The sequence below is a fragment of the Haemaphysalis longicornis genome, unplaced genomic scaffold, assembly GCF_048455015.1.
Source record: "Haemaphysalis longicornis isolate Haplotype H1 unplaced genomic scaffold, Haemaphysalis longicornis Haplotype H1 scaffold_1, whole genome shotgun sequence".
NCBI lineage: Eukaryota > Metazoa > Arthropoda > Arachnida > Ixodida > Ixodidae > Haemaphysalis > Haemaphysalis longicornis.
Window position 1 is genome coordinate 450,194,215 of NW_027526203.1, and position 21,222 is coordinate 450,215,436.

Here is a 21,222-nt window from a genome sequence, read left to right on the forward strand (position 1 = left end):
CGTTTTTGGAACATATACAACACTTCGTAGGAATTCTAAAATTTTCATTTGAATGGTTCAACGTACTGCTTCACTCTCAGTTTGAAAAGCGCGCTAAAAAGGTTTGTGTACAACAGCGCCGTTGCCGAAAAACAGCGGATCCAACAAAGCAAAAAAATATTCTAAGATTATTCGCAATCAGACATAAAAAGCTTTAGTAAAACCATACTGATTATTTTTGTCAAGACCTTGTTTCGTGCGTTTGCTTCGCTGGCCCGGCGCCTGGCTGGCTCGCTGGCTCCTCGTGGCCCCTCGCCCTCAGTGACTCCTCGATAGGCTGTGCTCGCTCGCTCGCAGCTGTGTGCGGCTGGTGTGGTGTCCCCGGTGTCCCAAAACGGGAACGTCGGCTAGGGGTATGATGTATTGGGCTTTTCGTGCTAAATTAGTCAGTTCATGAGCGCAGATCAATATTTCTGTTGGATTTTATCTTGTGCGGAAACGATACCTAGTGAGTAAGTCATCATTTACTCATCGGCTAGCTGGGTGTGCAGACTGTTTTCAGCCGGTACGGCAGCTGAACGCCATGCTGCACGTCCGGTGTGCTCCGCCATGTCGTCAAGTGCTGTTGTCGCGTAACCAGTTTGACTGCCGACAGGTCTCCCAGGGTCTCCCACAAGAAACATAATAACATACGTGATGATAGTTGCCACTGCACGGCATATAGCTGTCGTGTCCTCTCGTGCCGTACTAATATAGCTTCCGGCGAAGCGAAACAAGCGCTGATCGCGAAGGACGTCCGTCGGTTGAGCCGCCTAACCGGTGTTCTTGTTCTCTTTGTTCTCTTGAAAGCACAATGGTGAAGTTTTACGAAAGGAAGGACACGTTCAAGTTCTCGTGGGACCAAGTGGCTCAAGGCTTTTGGGCCAGGTACCCCAACCCGTACAGGTCAGTGCGTAATCATATGCGAACATTCTCTAAAACCTAACAACTATGCTGTGTACTAGCCTGTTTTTTTTTTTTTTTCTCGTGCATGATACCTATTGTCGTAAGTGCTTTTATTGGTTGAAGCAGCGCTTAGTCTTGGCGTTCCCTGCAGTCTCGAGACTGCAGGGCACGCCAACGGAGCTTTAAAAATGTAGATCGACATGATTAAAGCTCCGTTTAGTCAGCCGCTTTAGTGTGACAAGTCACATCGCGTTAACTGGCGCTTACCTAATTGTGTTAGTAAATCGTCGTGAACAGCAACAAAAGCTTGTGCCCGGCCATGCGAGCTTAAATCTGAGCAGTGTAAATTTCTGATGTAATATGCACCTCCCCCGTGACGACGGTTGAATGCTGTCCATCCCATAGGTCATCCTTGCGCACCGTTTCTTTCCAGCACACACGTATTAACCGAAGACATCGTTTCGCGGTATGTGGAAGGCGGGAAGCTGTTCACTAAGCGCTTGCTCACCAAGACCAACCCCATGAACCGGCTACCAAAGTGGGGCGAGCGCTTCGTCAGTTCGAAGTCTGTACGTATTGTGGAAGAATCTGTGGTGGACCCTCGCACCAGGACACTGGTCACCTACACGCGCAACATTGGCCTCCAGCACATTATGGTAAGTCGTTTGAAGTTCAGTGCAAGGCTTTGCAAGCAATTACACTTCACTGAAAGGGACACTAAGGGCTGAATAACTTTGTTTTAACTGAAAAGTCAAACTTGTGTAGCTCGTTCGTCTTTTGTTGGGCTGGAAACGATGGTTTGCTTGTTCATGAACATAAAAAAAAAACCTGGCACTTCCCTTTCCTATTCCCCTTAAGTCTTGTTCACAAGGCAAGCCGAGGAACTGCTTATCAAAAAGATTGAGCCAGTGGGGTGTTGCTGTCTAGGAAACAGTGTACAGCATGCATGTGCAATTGGTCAGCAAAACTGTTAGTAAAGGTCAAAATGTTTGCATAGCTGATTGCATGAGTACTACCTGTGGCAGTGACTTATTGCATTTTATTATGTTTACTAGCTGAAGTTTGTGTCTTTTAAAAACGTGCTCAGCATAAGTTTCCTTACACAGTTGTTTTGTTTATGTGACCCTACCACATTGTTTCTTTGCAAGAAAAACTCTTCGACATGCTCTGCCAATCCTATTTCACTATTTACTTTTTGTGGCATTACAAATCGGGGTGTTCAAAAATGCAGCAGTGGTGATACACATTCTTGGACTTTTCACCCTTTCTGCATTGATAAATAGCTACTGCTTTCTCAGGTGGCATAGTTGTGTTTATGACTCTGATATATAAGCCAACTTTTTGCACTTTAGCATCCTGTTAAAGGGGCCATGAAGACAAAATACAAGTTTGTCTCATTAGAAAAATTCTTTTGTTCCAATAGCAATGATATCAGTTTTGTTGCAAACTTCGAAAAAGTAACTGAAATATTAAAGAAAACATCTGAAGCAGTGGCGACTCCCTAGCTACCTTCTGGCAAGTTTTCTATTACGCCACAGAATCTTGTTTGTGGGATTGGCGGCTGAACTAACCCACTGCTAAGGCACGTGACTGGACGATTGCAGTGGGGCCTCTAGTTCCGCTTGATCTCATCACTTGAATGCTAACGTGCGGTTAACACACTGAAAATTATGTTTTTAGTGCTGACCCAAATGATGGCGCTCCTGACCATAGCACATAATTGTAGCACGAAATTAAGTTTGTCCCAAGTACAGCACGAGTACGGCAAAAAAAGAAAAAAAAACACTGGGACACTCTTTTACGCCTCATGCTACAGAGCTTCAGGCCCCGCACGGGGCACCATGAGCAATCTTGGTGACGGTATTGGCGACACTGCGGACCCCGAGCCCCTATACATAAGTTGTGACCAACCGTGACGATGTGTTTACGGTGAAGGGTAGAAACCTCAAACGGTGGCTGTCGGAGCCCAGGTCAAGCTCCGGTGGATGGGCTCCCTGTTTGTTTACCAGGCAGGGAGCTCCGGGACCTCTTCAGCTATCAGGGTAAGGCTGACAAAGAAAGTACCCCTGTCCCCTGCTTCTTTTACATGCCATATGGTAAATCGTAAACCCCCCCAAACATGATCGCCCCGAATGTTCATTTCCGCCACTCCCAGCCCTCAGTTTTCCAAAGCCCGATAACTACCCCCGTTTTTTGGTGTTGGAATCCACTGAACAAGAAAAGTCTTTTGCATCACAGTCCGTTTTCCTGATATCAAAATTTCTGGAGGACATCATTGGTGACAAATATAAGGCCAAAAAATAAAGAACTGGAGAAATCCTGGTTGGAGTACACAACCAACAGCATGCCAAGATCCTCCTTGAACAAAATCACATAGCCAGGGGTGAGACAGCTGCGCATATTGCGCCTTTTTGATACAATTCCGTTTTCCTGCGCCAAGCTGCTCCAAAAGCACGAAAATGGAGAAAATTGCGCCAAACTGCTCCAGAAGAGCCTCAACGGCACGGATTTTGATGCTCATGTCAGTTTCGGCGGGGACGAAAGCCTCCCGCATCCCGGTCACCGCTTTTATCGTCGGTCAATCGCAAACACAGAAATGGCACAAATAAAAAGACTGAAACGAAGCAAGCGATAGCTTGTAAAACTCGATTCGCTTTCCGTCCGGGTTCGCTGAAACGGCCTTCTCGATTAGGCATCGCTGTGGCAACAAACGTGGTCGCCGCCTGATCTGGCTGCTACCAACGCGCTCAGTGCGTATCGCCGATATTTTCCCTGGTTTATTTTACGCTATCAGCTGGGTTCCAGTCTATTCATTCTATCTGTTGTGGCTCTGAACAGTGACGTTAACGCGGGGATGTGGTTTGAGGTTGGTGCCAGATTACGGGAAGTTGGGCGGCTCGAAAAAAAGTTCATTAAAATGTGGGGCCAACGACTTCGGCGTGGTTTTTCCTTGAGTGCGAAACGCGGTGCGCGCGTCTATAATCGGGTTCGTGAAGTGAATTTTTTGGCTGGTTGTGCTGTTGTAAAATGCTGAGGTGTTGCTTTGCTTCGAAGCGCGATTGCGAGCCTCGGGGATGGAACGGTCGACACGAAAGTTGCGGGCTTTGCTGCGGCGCCGCGACCTGTTCAGGCAGCGCCCAATAGCTGCAGGACTACACGGTTGATTTATTTGGTTGATTGTAGGGTTTTAACGCGCCGACGCAACGCAGGCGATGAGGCGCGCCGTAGTGGAGGGCTCCGGATTAATTTTGACCACCTGGGTATCTTTAACGTGCGCCGAAATCTCGTACACACGGGTGTTTTTGCTTTTTGCCTCCATCAGAAAAGCGGCCGCCGCGGCCGGGAAGCGAACCCGGGACCTCCGGCTCAGCAGCGCAACGCCTTAGCCACTGAGCCACCGCGGCGGGTAGGACTACACGGTTGCCATAGCACGCGACCCTAGCACTTGATGTATGCAAAGTGATATTTTATGCCAAAATCTACGTGGCTAAACAATAACGCTACTCAAATGACCATAGGGTTAACCTGTGCCCCGGGGACTGAAACGGGTAGGCTGGTTGGGCTATGCGACCGTTAGCTCGAAGCTGTTCAACTGTTGCCGTGACTACAGTCGTTTGTACAACGCAGCCTGGGATTACAAAAATAATAACTTTAGCATTACAACAGCAAAAAAAGCCACAATTGCGGAGCCCTTAAATTTGATAAAAGTTTTAGCAGTCCGTCTGTTCCGTCGTGTACGTAGTTACCGTGCTCACCGGGACTCGTCTGGGCACTTGGGCATTCGTAGCCGTAGGGGGATTAGTTCCGCGGACCTGCCTTCGCCTTGTCTGCGCCTCCTCGCCCTTCCGCGCGCGCAGGCGCATACCGGTCTGGTCAACCCGGTAACAAAGTAACCAACAGAACAGACGGACTGCTAAAACTCTAATGTTAACGGCAGTTTTGTTGTCAATGTTGCGTGCAGGCGCAACACAATATCACCAGTTAGGAAAAAGGTAGTGCAGTTAGTACTTTGTGATACTCTTAAAAACTCTTTCAGGTAAGGCTGTTTGAGTGTTCTGTGTATTCAAAACTGATTGAAATGTGCACTTGACCCTGCAAGTTGCTGAAATAATGATTTTTTAAGCTCACAAGACGACGTAATAAATTTCCCTAACTGCTCCAAATTAAGATTCTTCTGCTCCAAAATCGAAATTTTGCTGCTCCGAAAACTGCTCCCAAATTTGTTTGGGCTGTCTCACCCCTGCATAGCCAATCTTGAAATCAGGGTGACACCCCACCGGAGCATTTCTGAACTAGACCTCATGAATGAGACAGATGCTGACCTGCTGGAGAGCCTGAGAAATCAGGGCGTGACAGCTGTGAGGCGCATAACTATGAGAAGGGATGACAAAGTAGTCTCGACCAAGTACATTATCGTTACTTTCGACCGGTTCACACTCCCAGAGTACGTAAATGCAGGTTTTGTACATTGTAATGTCCGGCCCTACATTCCAAACCCGCACCGCTGCTTTAAGTGCCAGCGGTTTGGGCATGGAACCAACTCCTGCTGTGGCCGTCTGACCTGTGCAAAGTGTGCCCAGCATGATCACCCATCTGACAATTGTCCATCACAAAGCCTCACCTGCGCCAACTGCCAGGGACCCCACGCCGCCTACTCTCAAAAATGCGAAAAGTTTAAGCAGGAGAAGGCGATCATAAATGTGAAGGTCACTGAGAACATCACCTTCCCAGAGGTGCAAAAGAGGTTCGCCTCTTTCCGCCTGGGGAGGTACGCTGACGCAGCTCGCCGGGTGGCGGAGCGGCGTCTGGTTTCGGCGGGGACCCAGTACTGCGAGTCGGACTTGGTCTCGCCCCCCCCCCCCGGGTTGCCCCGGGCAGCCCAACCCACCTCTGCACCGCTCGCTCAGCCAGCAGTGGCTGTGGTGGCAACCACGTCCGTTGGGGATGTTGCTGCATCCACTTCTTCCTTTCCACTGGCCCAAAGCACGTGCAAGGGCACGGAGGAGATGGAGACGGAGGCACCCGCGGCAGTACCCACCCCTGCCGCACCGCCTGTGTCATCCGGGGCGCTCCTGACGCCCTCGGCGGTTGCGGCTCGAATGAAGGGCACCGGAAAGAGTGCCAAGTCCGGGGGGTCCGGTCCGCCGGGTACCCCTTCCAAATCTGATGATGACATGGATGTGGGACCTTTCCTGTCTGCTTCGCAGCGGAAGGATCTAAACCTCCAGAGAAGGTTAAAACAACCCTCCCAAGAGTGCAAGCCCCGAAAGACCTTACATAAATAATCACACTCTAGTAGTTCTTAACACTTAATAATGGGAAGAGGAAATATTGTTCAATGGGACTGCAGAGGCCTTCTGAATAATCTTGACGGTGTGTACGAGATTCTGCATGCTAATCAGCCAAGTGTAATGTGTCTCCAAGGGACACATTTGAATTCCAAACACACAAATTCCTCGAATAGTTAACTGGTATACAGAAAGGACAGGGATGGCTGCACACACTCTTCTGGCGGTGTGGCCATAATCGCCCGGAACTCCTTAGCATGCCACCCTGTCACTTTGAACACTGTCCTTGAGGCTGTAGCAATCCGAACAATAATATTTAATAGGTTGACAACGGTATGCTCCATATACATTCCTCCTGATTTTACACTTTCGAGCTCCGACTTCGAGGCGCTGGTTGTTGACCAGCTGCCCGAACCATACATCCTCACAGGCGACCTTAATGCACACAATTCTTTTGGGGATCTTCTCGCACGGATGCCCGAGGTCGCCCGATAGAGAAGTTTTTTAACATCCTCGGGAGCATGCCTTTTCAACAAAAATGAGCCCACATACGTTAATATAGGACACAACACACACTCATATCTTGACTTGGCTGTTGGCTCCGCAGTTCTCTTTCCTTGTCTTGAGTGGGGCGTGGGCATGAACCCATATGGTGGTGACCACTTCCCCTCTTCACTAACCTATATAGGTAAAGGCCCATGCAGTCCATCTTCCCAAAACATTTTTAATGAAGCAAGAGCTAACTGGAATACATTTACAGAGGCATCCAAACTACACCACACATCCGTAGGACACCTACACGTTGAAGAAGCTACCCAACTCCTCACGGCGCACATCCTCGACGCTGCCGAAAAGTTCATTACCCACGCCTCTGGTGCCCCGCGCAGCCAGAGGAGGCCATGGTGGATTGAGGACTGTAGGCGGGCACGAGAGGCCCAGAACAAGGCGTGGGGTATCCTTCGTCGATACCCCACGTCAGGTAACCTTTTATTGTTTAAAAGGGCCAAGGCGATGGGAAAACGTGTGCGCCGTGAGGCAAAACGAGATAGTTGGCACTCATTCATAACATCCAGGGGTGAGACAGCTGCGCATATTGCGCCTTTTTGATACAATTCCATTTTCCTGCGCCAAGCTGCTCCACAAGCACGAAAATGGCGAAAATTGCGCCAAACTGCTCCAGCAGACCCTCAACGGCACGGATTTTGATGCTGATGTCAGTTTCGGCGGGGACGAAAGCCTCCAGCATCCCGGTCACCGCTTTTATCGTCGGTCAATCGCAAACACAGAAATGGCACAAATAGGAAGACTGAAACGAAGCAAGCGATAGCTTCTAAAACTCGATTCGCTTTCCGTCCGGGTTCGCTGAAACGGCCTTCTTAATTAGGCATCGCTGTGGCAACAAACATGGCCACCGCCTGGCCTGGCTGCTACCAACGCGCTCAGTGCGCATCGCCGATATTTTCCGTGGTTTATGTTACGCTATCAGCTCGGTTCCAGTCTATTCATTCTATCTGTTGTGGCTCTGAACAGTGACGTTAACGCGGGGATATGGTTTGAGATTGGTGCCAGATTACGGGAAGTTGCGGGGCTCGAAAAAAAGTTCATTGAAATGTGGGGCCTACGACTTCGGCGTGGTTTGTCCTTGAGTGCGAAACGCGGTGCGTGCGTCTATAATCGGGTTCGTGAAGTGAACTTTTTGGCTCGTTGTGGTGTTATAAAATGCTGAGGTGTTGCGGTGCTTCGAAGCGCGATCGCGAGCCTCGGGGATATGGTCGACACGAAAGTTGCGGGCTTTGCCTGTTCAGGCAGCGCCCAATAGCTGCAGGACTGCATGTTTGCCACAGCACGCGACTAATAAAGCCCTAACCACATGGAGCGATTTTGCAAGCGACTTCGGGAGCGACGCGACTAGCGACGAACTACTTTTCGCCGCGGACCAAGTCGCTCATCGAATCGCTCGGTTCTGGGTCGCCAGAAACAGTCGCTCGCCTCCCGATGTATGCGAAGTGAAATTTAATGCCAAAATCTCGGTGGTTAAACAGTAACGCTACTCAAATGACCATGGGGTGAACGTGCGCCCCGGGGACTGAAATGGGTAGGCTGGTTGGGCTATGCGATCGTTAGCTCGAAGTTCCTCAGCTGTTGCTGGGACTGCACTTGTTCGTAAAACGCAGCCTGAAATTACAAAAATAATAATTTTACCAATGAAACGGTAAAAAAAACACGCCACAATTGCAGAGCCCTTAAATTTGATAATGTTAGCGGCAGTTTTGTTGTCAGTGTTGTGTACAGCATCAACGCAATATCACGTTAGGAAGAAGGTAGTGCAGTTAGAACTTTATGATACTTTTAAAAAATTCTTTCACGTAAGGCTGTTTCAGTGTTCTGTGTATTCAAAACTGATTAGAATGTCTACTTGACCCTTCAAATTGCTGAAATTATGTTTTTTAAGCTCACAAGACGATGTATTAAATGTCCCTAACTGCTCCAAATCAAGATTCTTCTGCTCCAAAATCGAAATTTCGCTGCTCCGAAAACTGCTCCCAAATCTCTTTGGGCTGTCTCACCCCTGAACATCTATAAACTCGTACACCGACACTCACGAAGTCTGGACACGAATACGCAAACTAAAAGGACGACAGACACACAGCCTGCCCCTTGTTAGTACAACAGGGGACACACTGGAAGACCAGGCTAACATGCTCGCACAACACTTCCAACACGTGTCCAGCTCAGCACATTACACTAACACTTTCATGCAACAGAAAGCATCTGCAGAGAAAAAGCCCTTACATGACAAAGACAAATCAAAAACTTCTTACAACTCTGAATTCACACTTTTTGAGTTGAGGGCTGCCCTGAGCACATGCAAACCTTCAGCTCCAGGCACAGATAAGATTACATATATCATGATACAACACCTACACCCAGACACTCTTGAGACACTCCTACACCTATACAACAAAATATGGCTTTCGGGGCAGCTTCCAAGGTCTTGGAGGGAGGCCATTGTAGTGGCTTTCCTGAAGGAAGGGAAGGACCCTTTCTCTCCCGCTCGCTATCAACCCATTGCCCTGACCAGCTGCCTGTGCAAGCTTCTCGAGAAGATGATCAACAGGAGACTCGTGTACTTCTTAGAGTACAATGGTCTTCTCGAGAGCTGTCAGGCTGGCTTCAGGGCGGGGAAATCCACAAGCGATCAACTGGTTGCGTTGGAATCATAAAGGATGCCTTCGTTCACAAACAGTTCTGTCTTACGGTGTTTTTTGACATAGAGAAGGCCTATGACACCTCATGGCGTTACGGCATACTTAGTGACTTCAAGTCATTCGGTGTCTCGGGTAACATGTTAAATACCCTTATTAGTTACTTGTCCGAGAGAATGTTTCGCGTGAGAGTCGGTAGTGCACTCTCAAAGGTTCACGTGCAAGAAAATGGCGTGCCGCAAGGTAGAGTGTTGAGCTGCACTCTTCTCATAATTAAGGTGAACTCTCTTGGGAAGGCATTGCCGCCTACAATCTCTTATTCCATGTATGTAGGTGACGTCCAGATATCCTTTAAATCATGTAATATGTCAATCTGCGAATGTCAAGTCCAGCTGGGCGTCAAGAAACTTGCCGGCTGGGCAGAGAGGAATGGTTTTAGACTGAATCCTGCAAAAAGTTCTTGCGTTGTGTTCTCCAGGAAGCGTGGGGTTCATCCGGACCCAGACATTACTCTGAATGGCGTGTCACTTCCTGCGAACAAGGAGCACAAGTTTTTAGGTGTTGTGTTTGACCACAAACTCACATTCATTCCTCAAATCAAGCAACTGAAGCATAAATGTCTCAAAACAATGAATATCCTTAAGGTCCTCTCACACCAATCGTAAGGTGCCGACAAATAACTCCTGCTACGCCTGTATATACTTCTTTGGTTGTGTCTCGTTTGGTCTGTGGCAGTGTGGTGTATGGGTCGGCTACAAAAACAGCATTAAGAATGCTCGACTCAGTGCTACACTTGGGTCTTCGCCTTGCGTCGGTGCTTTCCGCACTAGCCCCGTCCAAAGTTTGTATGCTGAGTGCAACAAGTGGTGCCTTGAGGACCAACGAACATACATGGACTTGCTCTACGCTTTTAAAATTTCATCGCTGAATAACCATCCTTTTAAACCTGTTTTTAATAATACATCCGCATCTCCACTGTTTGTAAATCGCCCGTCCGTTTCTTTGCCGTTCTCACTTAGGGTGAGACAGGAAGCTTCGGGTTTCAAAATCTCCTTTTTAGACATTTACACATCTTCTTTTACTGACGTTTTACCACCCTGGCAGCTTCAACCTGTATCTTGTGACTTGTCCTTCATGAAAATTGATAAAACCAGGGTACCACAAACTGCTATTTTGCAGCACTTCTTGTCCCTGCAGTATAAGTATCAATGTGCAGAGTTTTATAGTGACGCGTCAAAAACAGCAACCATGGTGTCTTGCGCTGCTCATGGGCCAAACTTTGATGCATGCAGAACCATGAGCACAAACACCACAATTTACTCAGCTGAAGCATATGGCATCTTACTCATTGCACAACACATTCTTGAACACAAAATCTCAGTCCATCATATATACTGATTCCTTGAGTGTTGTGTGCGCATTGTCATCACACAAGCTGTGCAAAAACAGAATTGTCAGTATGCTTTTCAACACTATCATGTCCATATATGCCCAAAAACTCTTTCTGGTCTTGTGCTGGGTTCCAGGCCACGCTGGGATCGCTGGCAGTGAGGTTGCTGATGAGAGGGCCGCTGCCGCCGCACTCAGGAACACAGTAGACATCACAGCACTACCACACAGTGACCTCAAGCCACAAATTCGACAACACCTTCGTAACAAATGGCAAGCACATTGGAATGAAAAGACAGATAACAAGTTACACGTAATAAAACCACACTTGGGATCGTGCACTACTGACTCACATAACAGACACATTGAAGTTACCTTAGCTAGGTTGTGGATAGGCCATACACATGTAACACACTCACACCTGCTCACTAGCTCTCCAAGACCTGTGTGTAGCAGGTGTGGGGAGGGCCTATCTGTAGTCCACATCCTAATCACATGCAAGGCACTCGACACAACAAGACACAGACACTTCAAGGAACTATACAAACGACACATTCCGCTGCACCCTTCCTTTTTTTTGGGTGACAATGCCATGGTTTCTGTGCAACGCCTTTTTAAATATTTGTCTGATAACTTTTTAAACCTCATTTCCTATCATGCGTAATCAAAACTGGCCCTATACACCAGCCATCACCATTGCTTTTAAGGGGGCAGACTGGTCTTAGAGTTATTTTTTTATTTACAAACCAATTTTAATGAAACTGCACGGCGTTATAAAGTGTTTTGTGCTGATTTCAAATGTGCCATTAGATTTTTTGCAAGTTGATTATATTTCAAGTTAATTAATGATTAATTGCCATTATTTTGGGTCACAGTTAGAAAATAACCACTCCATATAGAATGGCAATTACCACGTGGCTAGGCAGACAAATGACTAAAGAATACAACATAGGAAGAACTTTTTTGATTCAGCTATTTTTGGTCGTTTTCCAACTCGGAACTTTGCTTCTCCTGCCAGAAATGGCTCGCGGGTGGTGCCAATTGAACACAATAATAATTTTCCAAAGCCTCCATTTGAAAAATCTGTTTCCAACATTGTATTCTCCACACATTTCGGTATCAGAAGCAAAAAGAATTAAAGTTGTACCTGCTCTGGGTGCCAAGATATCCGAGGATGAAATGCTAGCTTTGCATTGCAAGAAAAGTGCCGTTTCACCATCTAATTCTGCGCTTACTGAGCTGTAGGGTGCACTTTAAAATGCTATTATGATATAATAACAACAAAATATGATGCCTTTTGATGAGGAAATTTACTGACTGATCGAAAAATGGCCGTGGAGGCCAAAAGTGCCATTTTTGAGAAAACGCTTTTTTGGGCCGTTTTCGGCCCCAAAGACCCAACTGCCCCCTTAATTGATTTTACTGTTGTTCTGCGTTACACATTTTAGTAGCACTGTTTTCTGTTATATACTTTTGTTTGGCGCTCTTTGCCCCAGCTGGTCTTGCGCCGAAAAAAATCCAAGCATCATCATCGAGAGCTTCGTGCTTCGAAGACGAGAGACTTTTACAGCAAAGCTGTATATGTCTACACCCCGACAGTTTCATCTAGCTCCGTTGGCAAGAACACCAAGGCGCCAAGAATACCCTTATATACACTGCATGCTTCGCCCCTCCCCAGGTTTCACGTTAGTGGAGATGGCCCGGGATTTTTTTTACTTGGGTTAAGGGGGGACACTGCTCTTAAAACCGCTCCTTTCAATTTTTGTTTATTTTAAAGCACAAGCTTTATATTGTAGCTAATTTACTGTGTAGTGATGAACACTGAGTTCACGAGCACTGCCTACCTTAAACAAGAGTGTTGTACTGCTTATAGTTCAAGCTTTAGTTTATGCCGTTGGTGCAAGGCTTGTCCTATTCTGTGCTTACAGTTCAGTATTTGAAGGAACAAAATGTTGCGGCAGTGTTTTCCTTTTTATTATTATTTTTTTTTTTCCAACTGGTGTAACCTTCATTGTAGTTAACACTTTGTGTACGAAGCCTTGCACCATGAAGGAATTGGCATACTGTAAATGATTCAATTTTGGTTGGGACCTATTTTCACCCATTTATAAATTGCCTTCAATTTGCAGAAAATAGGCCTCACAAAAAGTTTGAAAAAAATATCTGGTTTGTGCAATATATATATATATATATATATATATATATATATATATATATATATATATATATATGATGATTTCTATTCGTTTCCCCTTTGAAGCGGGGCGATGACATGTCATCTTACCAAAAAGGACTAATATAACCATGTTTTACACTCTTGGTTTAATTGTAATTGTAGCTGTAACTGTGTGTGTGTATATGTATATATATATATATATATATATATATATATATATATATATATATATATATATATATATATATATATATCGCCCTGACGAAAGCAAGTCTCTTTGCTGAAACGTTGGCAACAATCGTGCTTTTACCTTGTTCAAAGTTTTCTTTTTCATATATATATATATATATATATATATATATATATATATATATATATATATATATATATATTGGTAGAATTTAACAACCTAGCCAAATTGAATGGCTGATGCCTTTAAAAGGGTAGGTGGCCAGAGTAAATACCTGCAAGCGAGACCATGCCACAAAGCCATACAGACAGCACATGTCCAGTTCCCAGGTCTCTCTAGCTTGCTGCTAGGGTGTGTTGCCATGGGTTCCTTGATTTTAAGAAATTTCCACAAATTTGTAATTACTCATCGCTGGAAAAAAGCTTCTTTGATGAATTTAAGCCTTTTATCAATTTAAGCTACAATTAGTTCATTTTGCAAGCCAACTATCCTCTCTACTTTGCTATTTCTTTTACTGGTGCCAGCCAATCATAGGTGGCTGAACCAAAAGAATGAGCTGTAGCTAGACATGGCTTTTCACATTCTGCCACCAGCATTCACCTTTCTTTGGCCGGCCTTTTAATTTTCTCTTCTCAGTGGTAACAATATGGGAACATCAATTGGGTAGTGTAGCTTATTGCCAAGCACGAGGTCGCGGGTTTGATTCCCGGTCGCGGCGGCTTCTTTTCTGATGGAGGCGAAAAGCAAAAACGCCCGTGTGTGCGAGATTGCAGCACATATCAAAGATCCCCAGGTGGTCAAAATTAATCCGGAGCCCTCCACTACGCCGCACCTCATCGTCTGCGTTGCGTCGGCGCGTTAAACCCTACAATCAATCAATGGTGTAGCTTTAATTATTAAAGCTTCATTAAAATTGGCAGGTTTATGACTCCAGTGTGGCCATTTTTTAAATGAAGTGAAGTAGTATGTTGTCTTCACGCTCTCTGTAACAGGTTGGGTTTCAGCATAATTTATTGAATTTGGTACATGAGGACAACCTGATGCATGTAGTGTTTATCCCCTTGCTCTCTCTCCTCCCTTTGTGAGGATTTTTACAAAGCAGGATGGACAGTTTATTTAGCGTAATTATCTTTATTAACCATTAAAAAATCTGAAGAGTGAAAGATTTATTTTTTCCCTACAAGTTTTATTAGAACGGTTGGCCAGGCCCACTTCTATTGACTGTCAAGCCAACTTTTATTGGAGCATCAGAATGCAAGGAGGATATTTATTTTCTATGCTTTCATCAGCATCATTGAGGAGAGGTACAACCTTTCCTGCTTCCAGCGCACTGATAATGCTGCGCCTGTGTGTACAACCAAAGGAGTTATTGGGGGTGGGGGTTCAGTACTATTGGTGAAAATGGTGATTGAAGCTGTAGCCAACCTGGCAAGCAAGAAACCGTTAAAGGGACATCATAACTTATGAAGCTGAACTAATTGGCGGTTTGACGAGATGACTCTGTAAAACACTCTGTCTGCTGTGGCTTTCTTTCTTGGCAGTCGGTGGAAGAGAAGTGCATCTACAGGCCAGCCGCCGACAACCCGAAGCACACTGTTGTGGAGCGGAAAGCCTGGGTCTCCTCGTCCATCCTGGGCTTTTCCTGCGCCATCCAGGCCTTCGGTGTGGAGCGTTTCAAGCAGAATGCGGCCAAGGCGTCCAAAGGTTTCACCTACGTCCTGGAGCGCATGTTCCCCGGGACCCATCCCGCAGCAGCGGAGAAGGAGCGGCTCCGATCCAAGCTGGCCACCGAGCTGGCCAAGGCCAAGGCGGTGCCCCTGGTGGCAGCTGCCAGCTGCAGCAACTAGCGAGCAGGCCGGGGGGGGGGGCCTCGCTTGACACTGCCATGGAATGCTCTGTCCCCTATTGAGGCGTCGTGTGCAGAGGGGCGGCACCCTGGTGGGCACCATTAAGGCCTTTTTCTTTTCTTTCACACTGTTCCTCACTCTCTCTTCTCTTTGGGTGCCAAGTAGCGTTTAGCATTCCAGTGGGACTCTAACAATCCATGTTAACTGCCACTGAGGAGTTGTAGGGAGGTGCACATTTTGGGGAATCGGTGCTTGCATGTGGCACTGGGGGGAGGGAGAATGGTTGAAAGTGCTTTGTTTTTGTGTTGTTTGGGCCACCTTTGTTACGGTGACTACTGTACATGGTGACCATGTGAAATAAATTAATGTATTTTATATGTTTGTACTGCTCACGGTGCAATCTACAGCTTGCCGTGTGCAGACAGTGTGGCCATTTTACTTGCGCAAATTGTTCGTGTTGAATGCCTATGTGTTGCAGAAGAGAAAACTAAGCACTGGAACGAAGCACTGCTTTCAGGAGTTTAACGGCTGTGCACAGCATTTCTGTGGTTGTGTTAAAGGCTAACTGCACTGAAAGTTTCAACCTCTTGAAAACCCTATTTCCGTACAGTATGACTAAACAGACTTTAAGGTACACGCTGTTTGTATTTGATTAACCGGCATTTCACGGGGCTACCAGTCATGGCCCTCTCGCTTTGTTTTTCGGGGTACCTACCGCACATTTAAACTAAATTTGGCCGAGGTGATACTTCTGTGCAGGTGGCCTTTAAGTTCTCATTGGCATAATGCTTGCACATAATCGGTACAGTGTACCTTGGGTCCTTTGTTTTCTGGAAAAATCTGATTTTTCAACTGATCTGCTGACCGATTTTTCTGGCTGCCCCATAGTTTTTTCTCGAACTGCCTAGCAACATATCAGTGCTTTTTTGGGCTTGATTTTGTGGACTGCTAGGTTATGCTGAGTTTATGTCTTCCTCTTTGTGTCAGATAAATAGTTCTTTGAACATTTGAACCCTGCCCTTGGTTTTGATGATGATGGGTGTTAATGGTGTAAGAACAATGAGGGCAAAAAGCACCAAACATGGTTATATAAAAGTGGTGTAAAGATGGAGATTAAGAGCAATTTTATTCATAAAGAAGTGATCGTAGTGCACTATTTGGTGAATAGATTATCTTCATGTCTGGCATGAAGACAAGCAAGTTTTGCCTGTGCAGTTTTGAAAACAATCGTGAAAGCGCATGTCTTGTATTAAATGTAGACACCTTATCGTCAGCATACTACAAATTCTCCACTGATGTTCTTCGTTACAAAGTGAATTGAGTCCCAGTCATAACATGTTGAAGGTGACAACTTGCATAAAGTTTACGCAAAGATGCTACAAGTTCGGAAACTTTGGTTTTGAGCTGTTACGAGTTTCGTGGGAAGTACCAGTGTTAAAGCTTTTTGTGTCAGTAATACTGCTCATTATTTTCTTTCAATGAAAATAAAGTGCAAATTTTTCGAAAACAGACCCTTCTGGAGCCTTCGAGGTTTGAAACTTCTAAAATAGCCGGTTTTCTGCCCCACCCTCCCTGTAAAAAAAAAAAAAAAAAAAATACAAGACTTGGAGCAAAAGAAGACCTCAAATACACTATAGTTTATTTCTCAAATTGCGTGCAGCACTACCGATGCTGTGTGACTCTCAACCAATCCTCTCAATGAGCATGTCTAATTCACCGTGACATTCTATAGAGGCCAGCTGGTGAAAAGTGACAGTAGGTGTTAAGGCCTTGCAAGGAGATTTCCATCCCTCCGTAGCTAAGTAGGAACTGCCTCGTAGCTTCACCCCTGCTGCTCGCAGCTTGTAGACTGTAGCTTCGGGTTTATATTGAATTTGTTGAAAATAAACTCCATGGTATGTTTTGCGAGTAGCAGCGATTGCCTTGTTAGTTTGAAATTGAGTCTGGTAGCAAGGTATAAAATTTGACTAGGCAGTAATGCAGGTCTACATTGACTGTAGGTGCATGTGTTGTCAGAAGTTTCCAGGCTACAGCACTTCTCTCTCCACTTCAAATAATTCCAACGCATTTAAGTAGGAAAATGAAAACTGAAAGGCTCCAACAGATAACTTGACAATTGCACCAATCACAGCAGTGTGGTGGCTGAGGTTTTCTGTGGGTGCTCAAGGAGGTTTAGAGTGATTATTGTGGTTGCAAAGGTTGTAGCAGACCAAACATAGAAAAAAAAAATTCCTGCGCCTTCCCGCGAGGGGAACACGAGGAAATGCAGGGCATTGGGGGTCGTTAACGCCACGTAAAGTCGCGTTAGGGTGGGTAGTTGGGTCGTAGTTGCGTTGGTTTGGGGTAGAGAGAGGAGAGTAAAGTCACGTTAGGGTGGAGCGAGCGTCAACCAAGGAAGGAAGGGTCAACGCAGTGACTGAAGCACAAGTGACCACTAGCCGCTTTATATTTGCAGCGCGCGCAGTAGAGGGAGAGCTGTACGGGGGGGAGAGCGCGCATGCGCAAGCAGCGCGCGCCCTTCCACGCCCCACCGCGCTGCTATCACGTACCTGTTACGCCGAGACCGCGACGGAGCGAACGGGCTGACTACGACGCATGCGCGCGCCAGCTGCTGTTGAGAGAGAGGAATGAAGGAGGAGAGGCGCACCTGCTGCGGACGCGGAGCTGTGGACGCCGTCCGACGCAGGAAGAGGCGAGGCTAAGAAATGCTCTGCATTTAAAAGAACTGCCCCTGAGGTTTCTGCACACAGTGATTACCTGGTGCTCTAAACCTACCTGCAGCCTTCCACTGCAGTCCACCTTGTACTCCACGTGTAGCTTCAGTGCATGAAACACCAATTCAGATTACTTAACTGCAAAAGTAAGTATGATTCTCGTACCTTAGGCGTAAGTGTGGTGGCCAGCCCAGTGACAACTATAATAGTCTGTGTAATGCGGAGAGGCCCCAATTGTTGGGTGAGGTCAGCCCGCTAAAAGTGAAGTACAGTGACCCCTCTACCTGTTGTTGTCATGGTTTCTTAACTGCTGCAATTTCGGTTGCAAGCATGCCTGGTTTATGCCTTTGACAGGATGAAAGCATCTTGTCTTACAATAAAATAGCATGCATGGCAGTACAGTCCAACCTGGTTATAATAAACTAGTATCAGGACAATAATTTAGTTCGTTATAGCTGATATTCGTTGTAACAGTAGAGTTAAAATCAGCTCAAGCCAATCAGAAATCGGGCTCCCAAAAAAATCCCTGATACAAAAACGCATTATTTCAGGCTTCAAAACCACTTTAAATGAAGTAAGTTGCATTTCTGCTTGTGGCATTTGAGGCTGAATGAACCGGAACAATGGAATGTGAAATTACAACTTAACAAAGTTCATTTGACAGAAACAGGCGTGCGTTCTTATTTGAGGAAGGGTTTAATCTTCGTCCGGTGGCTATTCACAGCACTGAGAAGGACGAAGTTTTCCAGTGACCACAAACAAAAGGGCCTTTTCTACTTCTGCTGTTTTGGACACTGGGAGTTTTCCAACTTACTTCTTAGCCTCATGGTCAAATTTTTCTTCGTTATATCCGATATTGCGCGAGGCTGTCACGGTTTCAGTTTTGTTATAGAAGAATAAGTGTCATTGAAATGAAGCGTGACCAACCAAAGTTTGTATTTCGTTCGCCATAGCCGATAATTCGCTATATCAGTGTCTGTTATAACGAGGTTCAACTGCATTTGTGTTATTCCCCTTTACCATAAAGCATTGTAATATGAGCAAAGCAAGCACTGGTGAACATTCTGGTGTAGCCGTAATTATTTATTATTCCAACCTTCTGCGTGCGATGCATTGTACTGAACAGGGCTATTTATTGTGCCTAGGTGGGTCGGAGGCTGTTTTCCAGGTAAATGCCACACCTATGTATTCCTCACTATGCTTCCCAAAGGAGCACTTGCTGTTGGAATACTCTGCATATATACACGAAAGGTGCAGTCTTGTGCAGGAACTAGAGCACGTCAGCCCAGGACCAATTACCTTGTAAGTACTTGGTCCATGGCCATCTCCACCAGGTCAACGCTAAGTACTGGCGGCGTTGTTCGACTGTCTGGACTAGATTGGCATCATTGTTGTGATTTAGAGTTTCAGTCTTTTTAAGCACACTGCTGACACAAACTGAACGTCATTTTTTGTTATTTTTTCTCTCCCTCTTTCTTCTGCCCTATAATCTATCGGGCCTTTTCTTTCCCCCTTCCCCTGCCGCATAGAGTTTCATACTAATATATTAGTATGAAACTCTATGCCCTGCCGAGTAGCATTTCGGTGGTGGTGGTGGTACCAGTAAAATGGCTCATACCCACTCGGGGATTGGCCAGGAAATGGGCGCCTTACCGAAAGAAACTATGTAATTTTTGTAGGGAAAGAAAAATATTTAAATATTTGAATGGATTAGCAGCAGATGAGTAGTGAAATAAAAGGAAGGAGATTATAGAAAGAAATAAAAAAAGGTAAAAACGAACACCATTAAATGAAAATTGGAAGTAAGAATTGCGAAGAAAGAATGATGTACAGACGAAGCAGTGAGCTAGGCACGCATATACTTGACTGGAATCCAGCAGGGCCAATTGATATCTAACAGCAGGCGGCCTGATTGTAGGATGAATGAGTGTAACGCACGGCAAAGATCCCCGTGGCAGAATCTGAGTTTTTTCGCCCCGAATGACAAAATCGGTGTAGCAGACAGCGGGAGGTTTAGCCGGCTGCATGTGCTATCCTTCTCTTATAGAGGAGAATCGTCGGCAGGAGAAATGGTCGATCATTTCTGGTTCATTGCAGAAAGCACATAGCAACAACGGGGCCAGATTAGAGCGGTGAAAGTAATAATTTAAATTTGGCACGCGACAGCGGGAGCTAGTGAGGGTGACTTCACAAGCTTGCGACTGGCTTATGGTGCACTTCCATGAGTACCGGAGGTGCTCGAGCTCCGAGTGTTCGTAAGCAGAATCAGGCATACTTTGAAGTAAGCACAGCCTACAAAAGCGAGCCGAAGTTATGAGGGTAATGGGCAGCAGAACCTCCACTACTGGACCGCCCAATGCCATTCCCGCCAGAGCATCCATTGAATCATTAAGCCAGATACCTGCATGTCGAGGTACCCAGGCCAAACGAAGTTCACGAAGAGAGGAAGGTGATAAAGAAGCAAGGGCTCGATATAGGGGGGATGAAGTTGAGGAAGTAAGAGCAGAACAAACAAGAAATGAATACGTCCGTCACTCCCGCTGGCTACCTGGCTCTTGCTCCTCCGATGCCTCGCTCTGCGGAAATCTTCATAAACAAAACTATTGTTAACGCAGCCCTCACACCCCACATCATGAGAAAATGGATTCACCCGGCAAGATCTCCACCTCCTTACTGTCCCTGTTGCCAAACGTCAGTGTTCGCCACCCTCAACCACTTAGTCTGGCACTGCGCCGCATTTGGCCAATACTCGTCAACGCTTTGCCACGTGATTCCTCTCAAGACACACCCCCCTTCGAAAACCCTAATTTTCTCACAGCCCTCGGGGTGTTCGGCCTAGAGAGTTGTCTCTCGAGATTAGTTTAAACCGGGGCCTACCCCGGTCGTAGTAGTTGACTTGACTGCACTCACATGATCCCAACCCTAGCCTGGCTCTGCTGACGGCAGTGATCTCTTCTATGGTGTTCAAGGACACGCCATTTGTGCTACCCGGCTACTCCTCCCTGCCTCTTCCCCCTCTTCCCTTATTATGGTCGCATGGCCTCCCCTTTGAAATAAAGGATTACAACAACAACAATACGTTAGAATTATTGCCTGTCGTTTCGAGGAACCAAGGCCAAGACTATTGCGAGAAATTCTGCATGGAAAGATGTAGTAAAGTTAGGCAGCCGGAGGGAAAAGGCCCAATCTAGGCCGGGAGAAAAAATACCCACGCCTGCCTTCTCCTTCCGGACAGAAGCATCAGTTGCAATAATGGCGTGGTGTCGAAATTCCGGTAAACATCTCGGCTTCCTCCTCTAATAAAGAACCTTCTCTCTCTCTCTGTACAAGGGTGTACAGTCATGGACAAATGAAATGCGCACATGAAAATATGAATCAGAACACGCAAAATTGAAAAATGCTGTTTGTTGAGGTCCAATAATGGTGCACTATTGGTATACCTGGAAAGCCAAATTTCCCAACTTTGTTTTTGTAACTAACAGCATCCT

The 21,222-nt window shown here is 46.1% G+C and overlaps 1 protein-coding gene across 3 annotated transcripts; it reads left to right on the forward strand.

The window, feature by feature from the left end:
* Positions 1 to 242: 242 nt before the first annotated feature.
* On the forward strand, positions 243 to 16,531 carry Prel (preli-like). Of its 3 annotated transcripts, none has more exons than XM_077687750.1 (4): positions 243 to 392; positions 829 to 924; positions 1,358 to 1,580; positions 14,715 to 16,531. In XM_077687750.1, exons 2-4 carry the CDS (start codon positions 833 to 835, stop codon positions 15,018 to 15,020), a joined length of 621 nt encoding a protein of 206 aa, XP_077543876.1. In that variant the 5' UTR covers positions 243 to 392; positions 829 to 832; the 3' UTR covers positions 15,021 to 16,531. The 3 variants fall into 3 exon arrangements, with proteins under 3 accessions (XP_077543876.1, XP_077543874.1, XP_077543875.1); XM_077687748.1 differs by having other exon boundaries at positions 309 to 491; XM_077687749.1 differs by having other exon boundaries at positions 309 to 487.
* Positions 16,532 to 21,222: the final 4,691 nt, after the last annotated feature.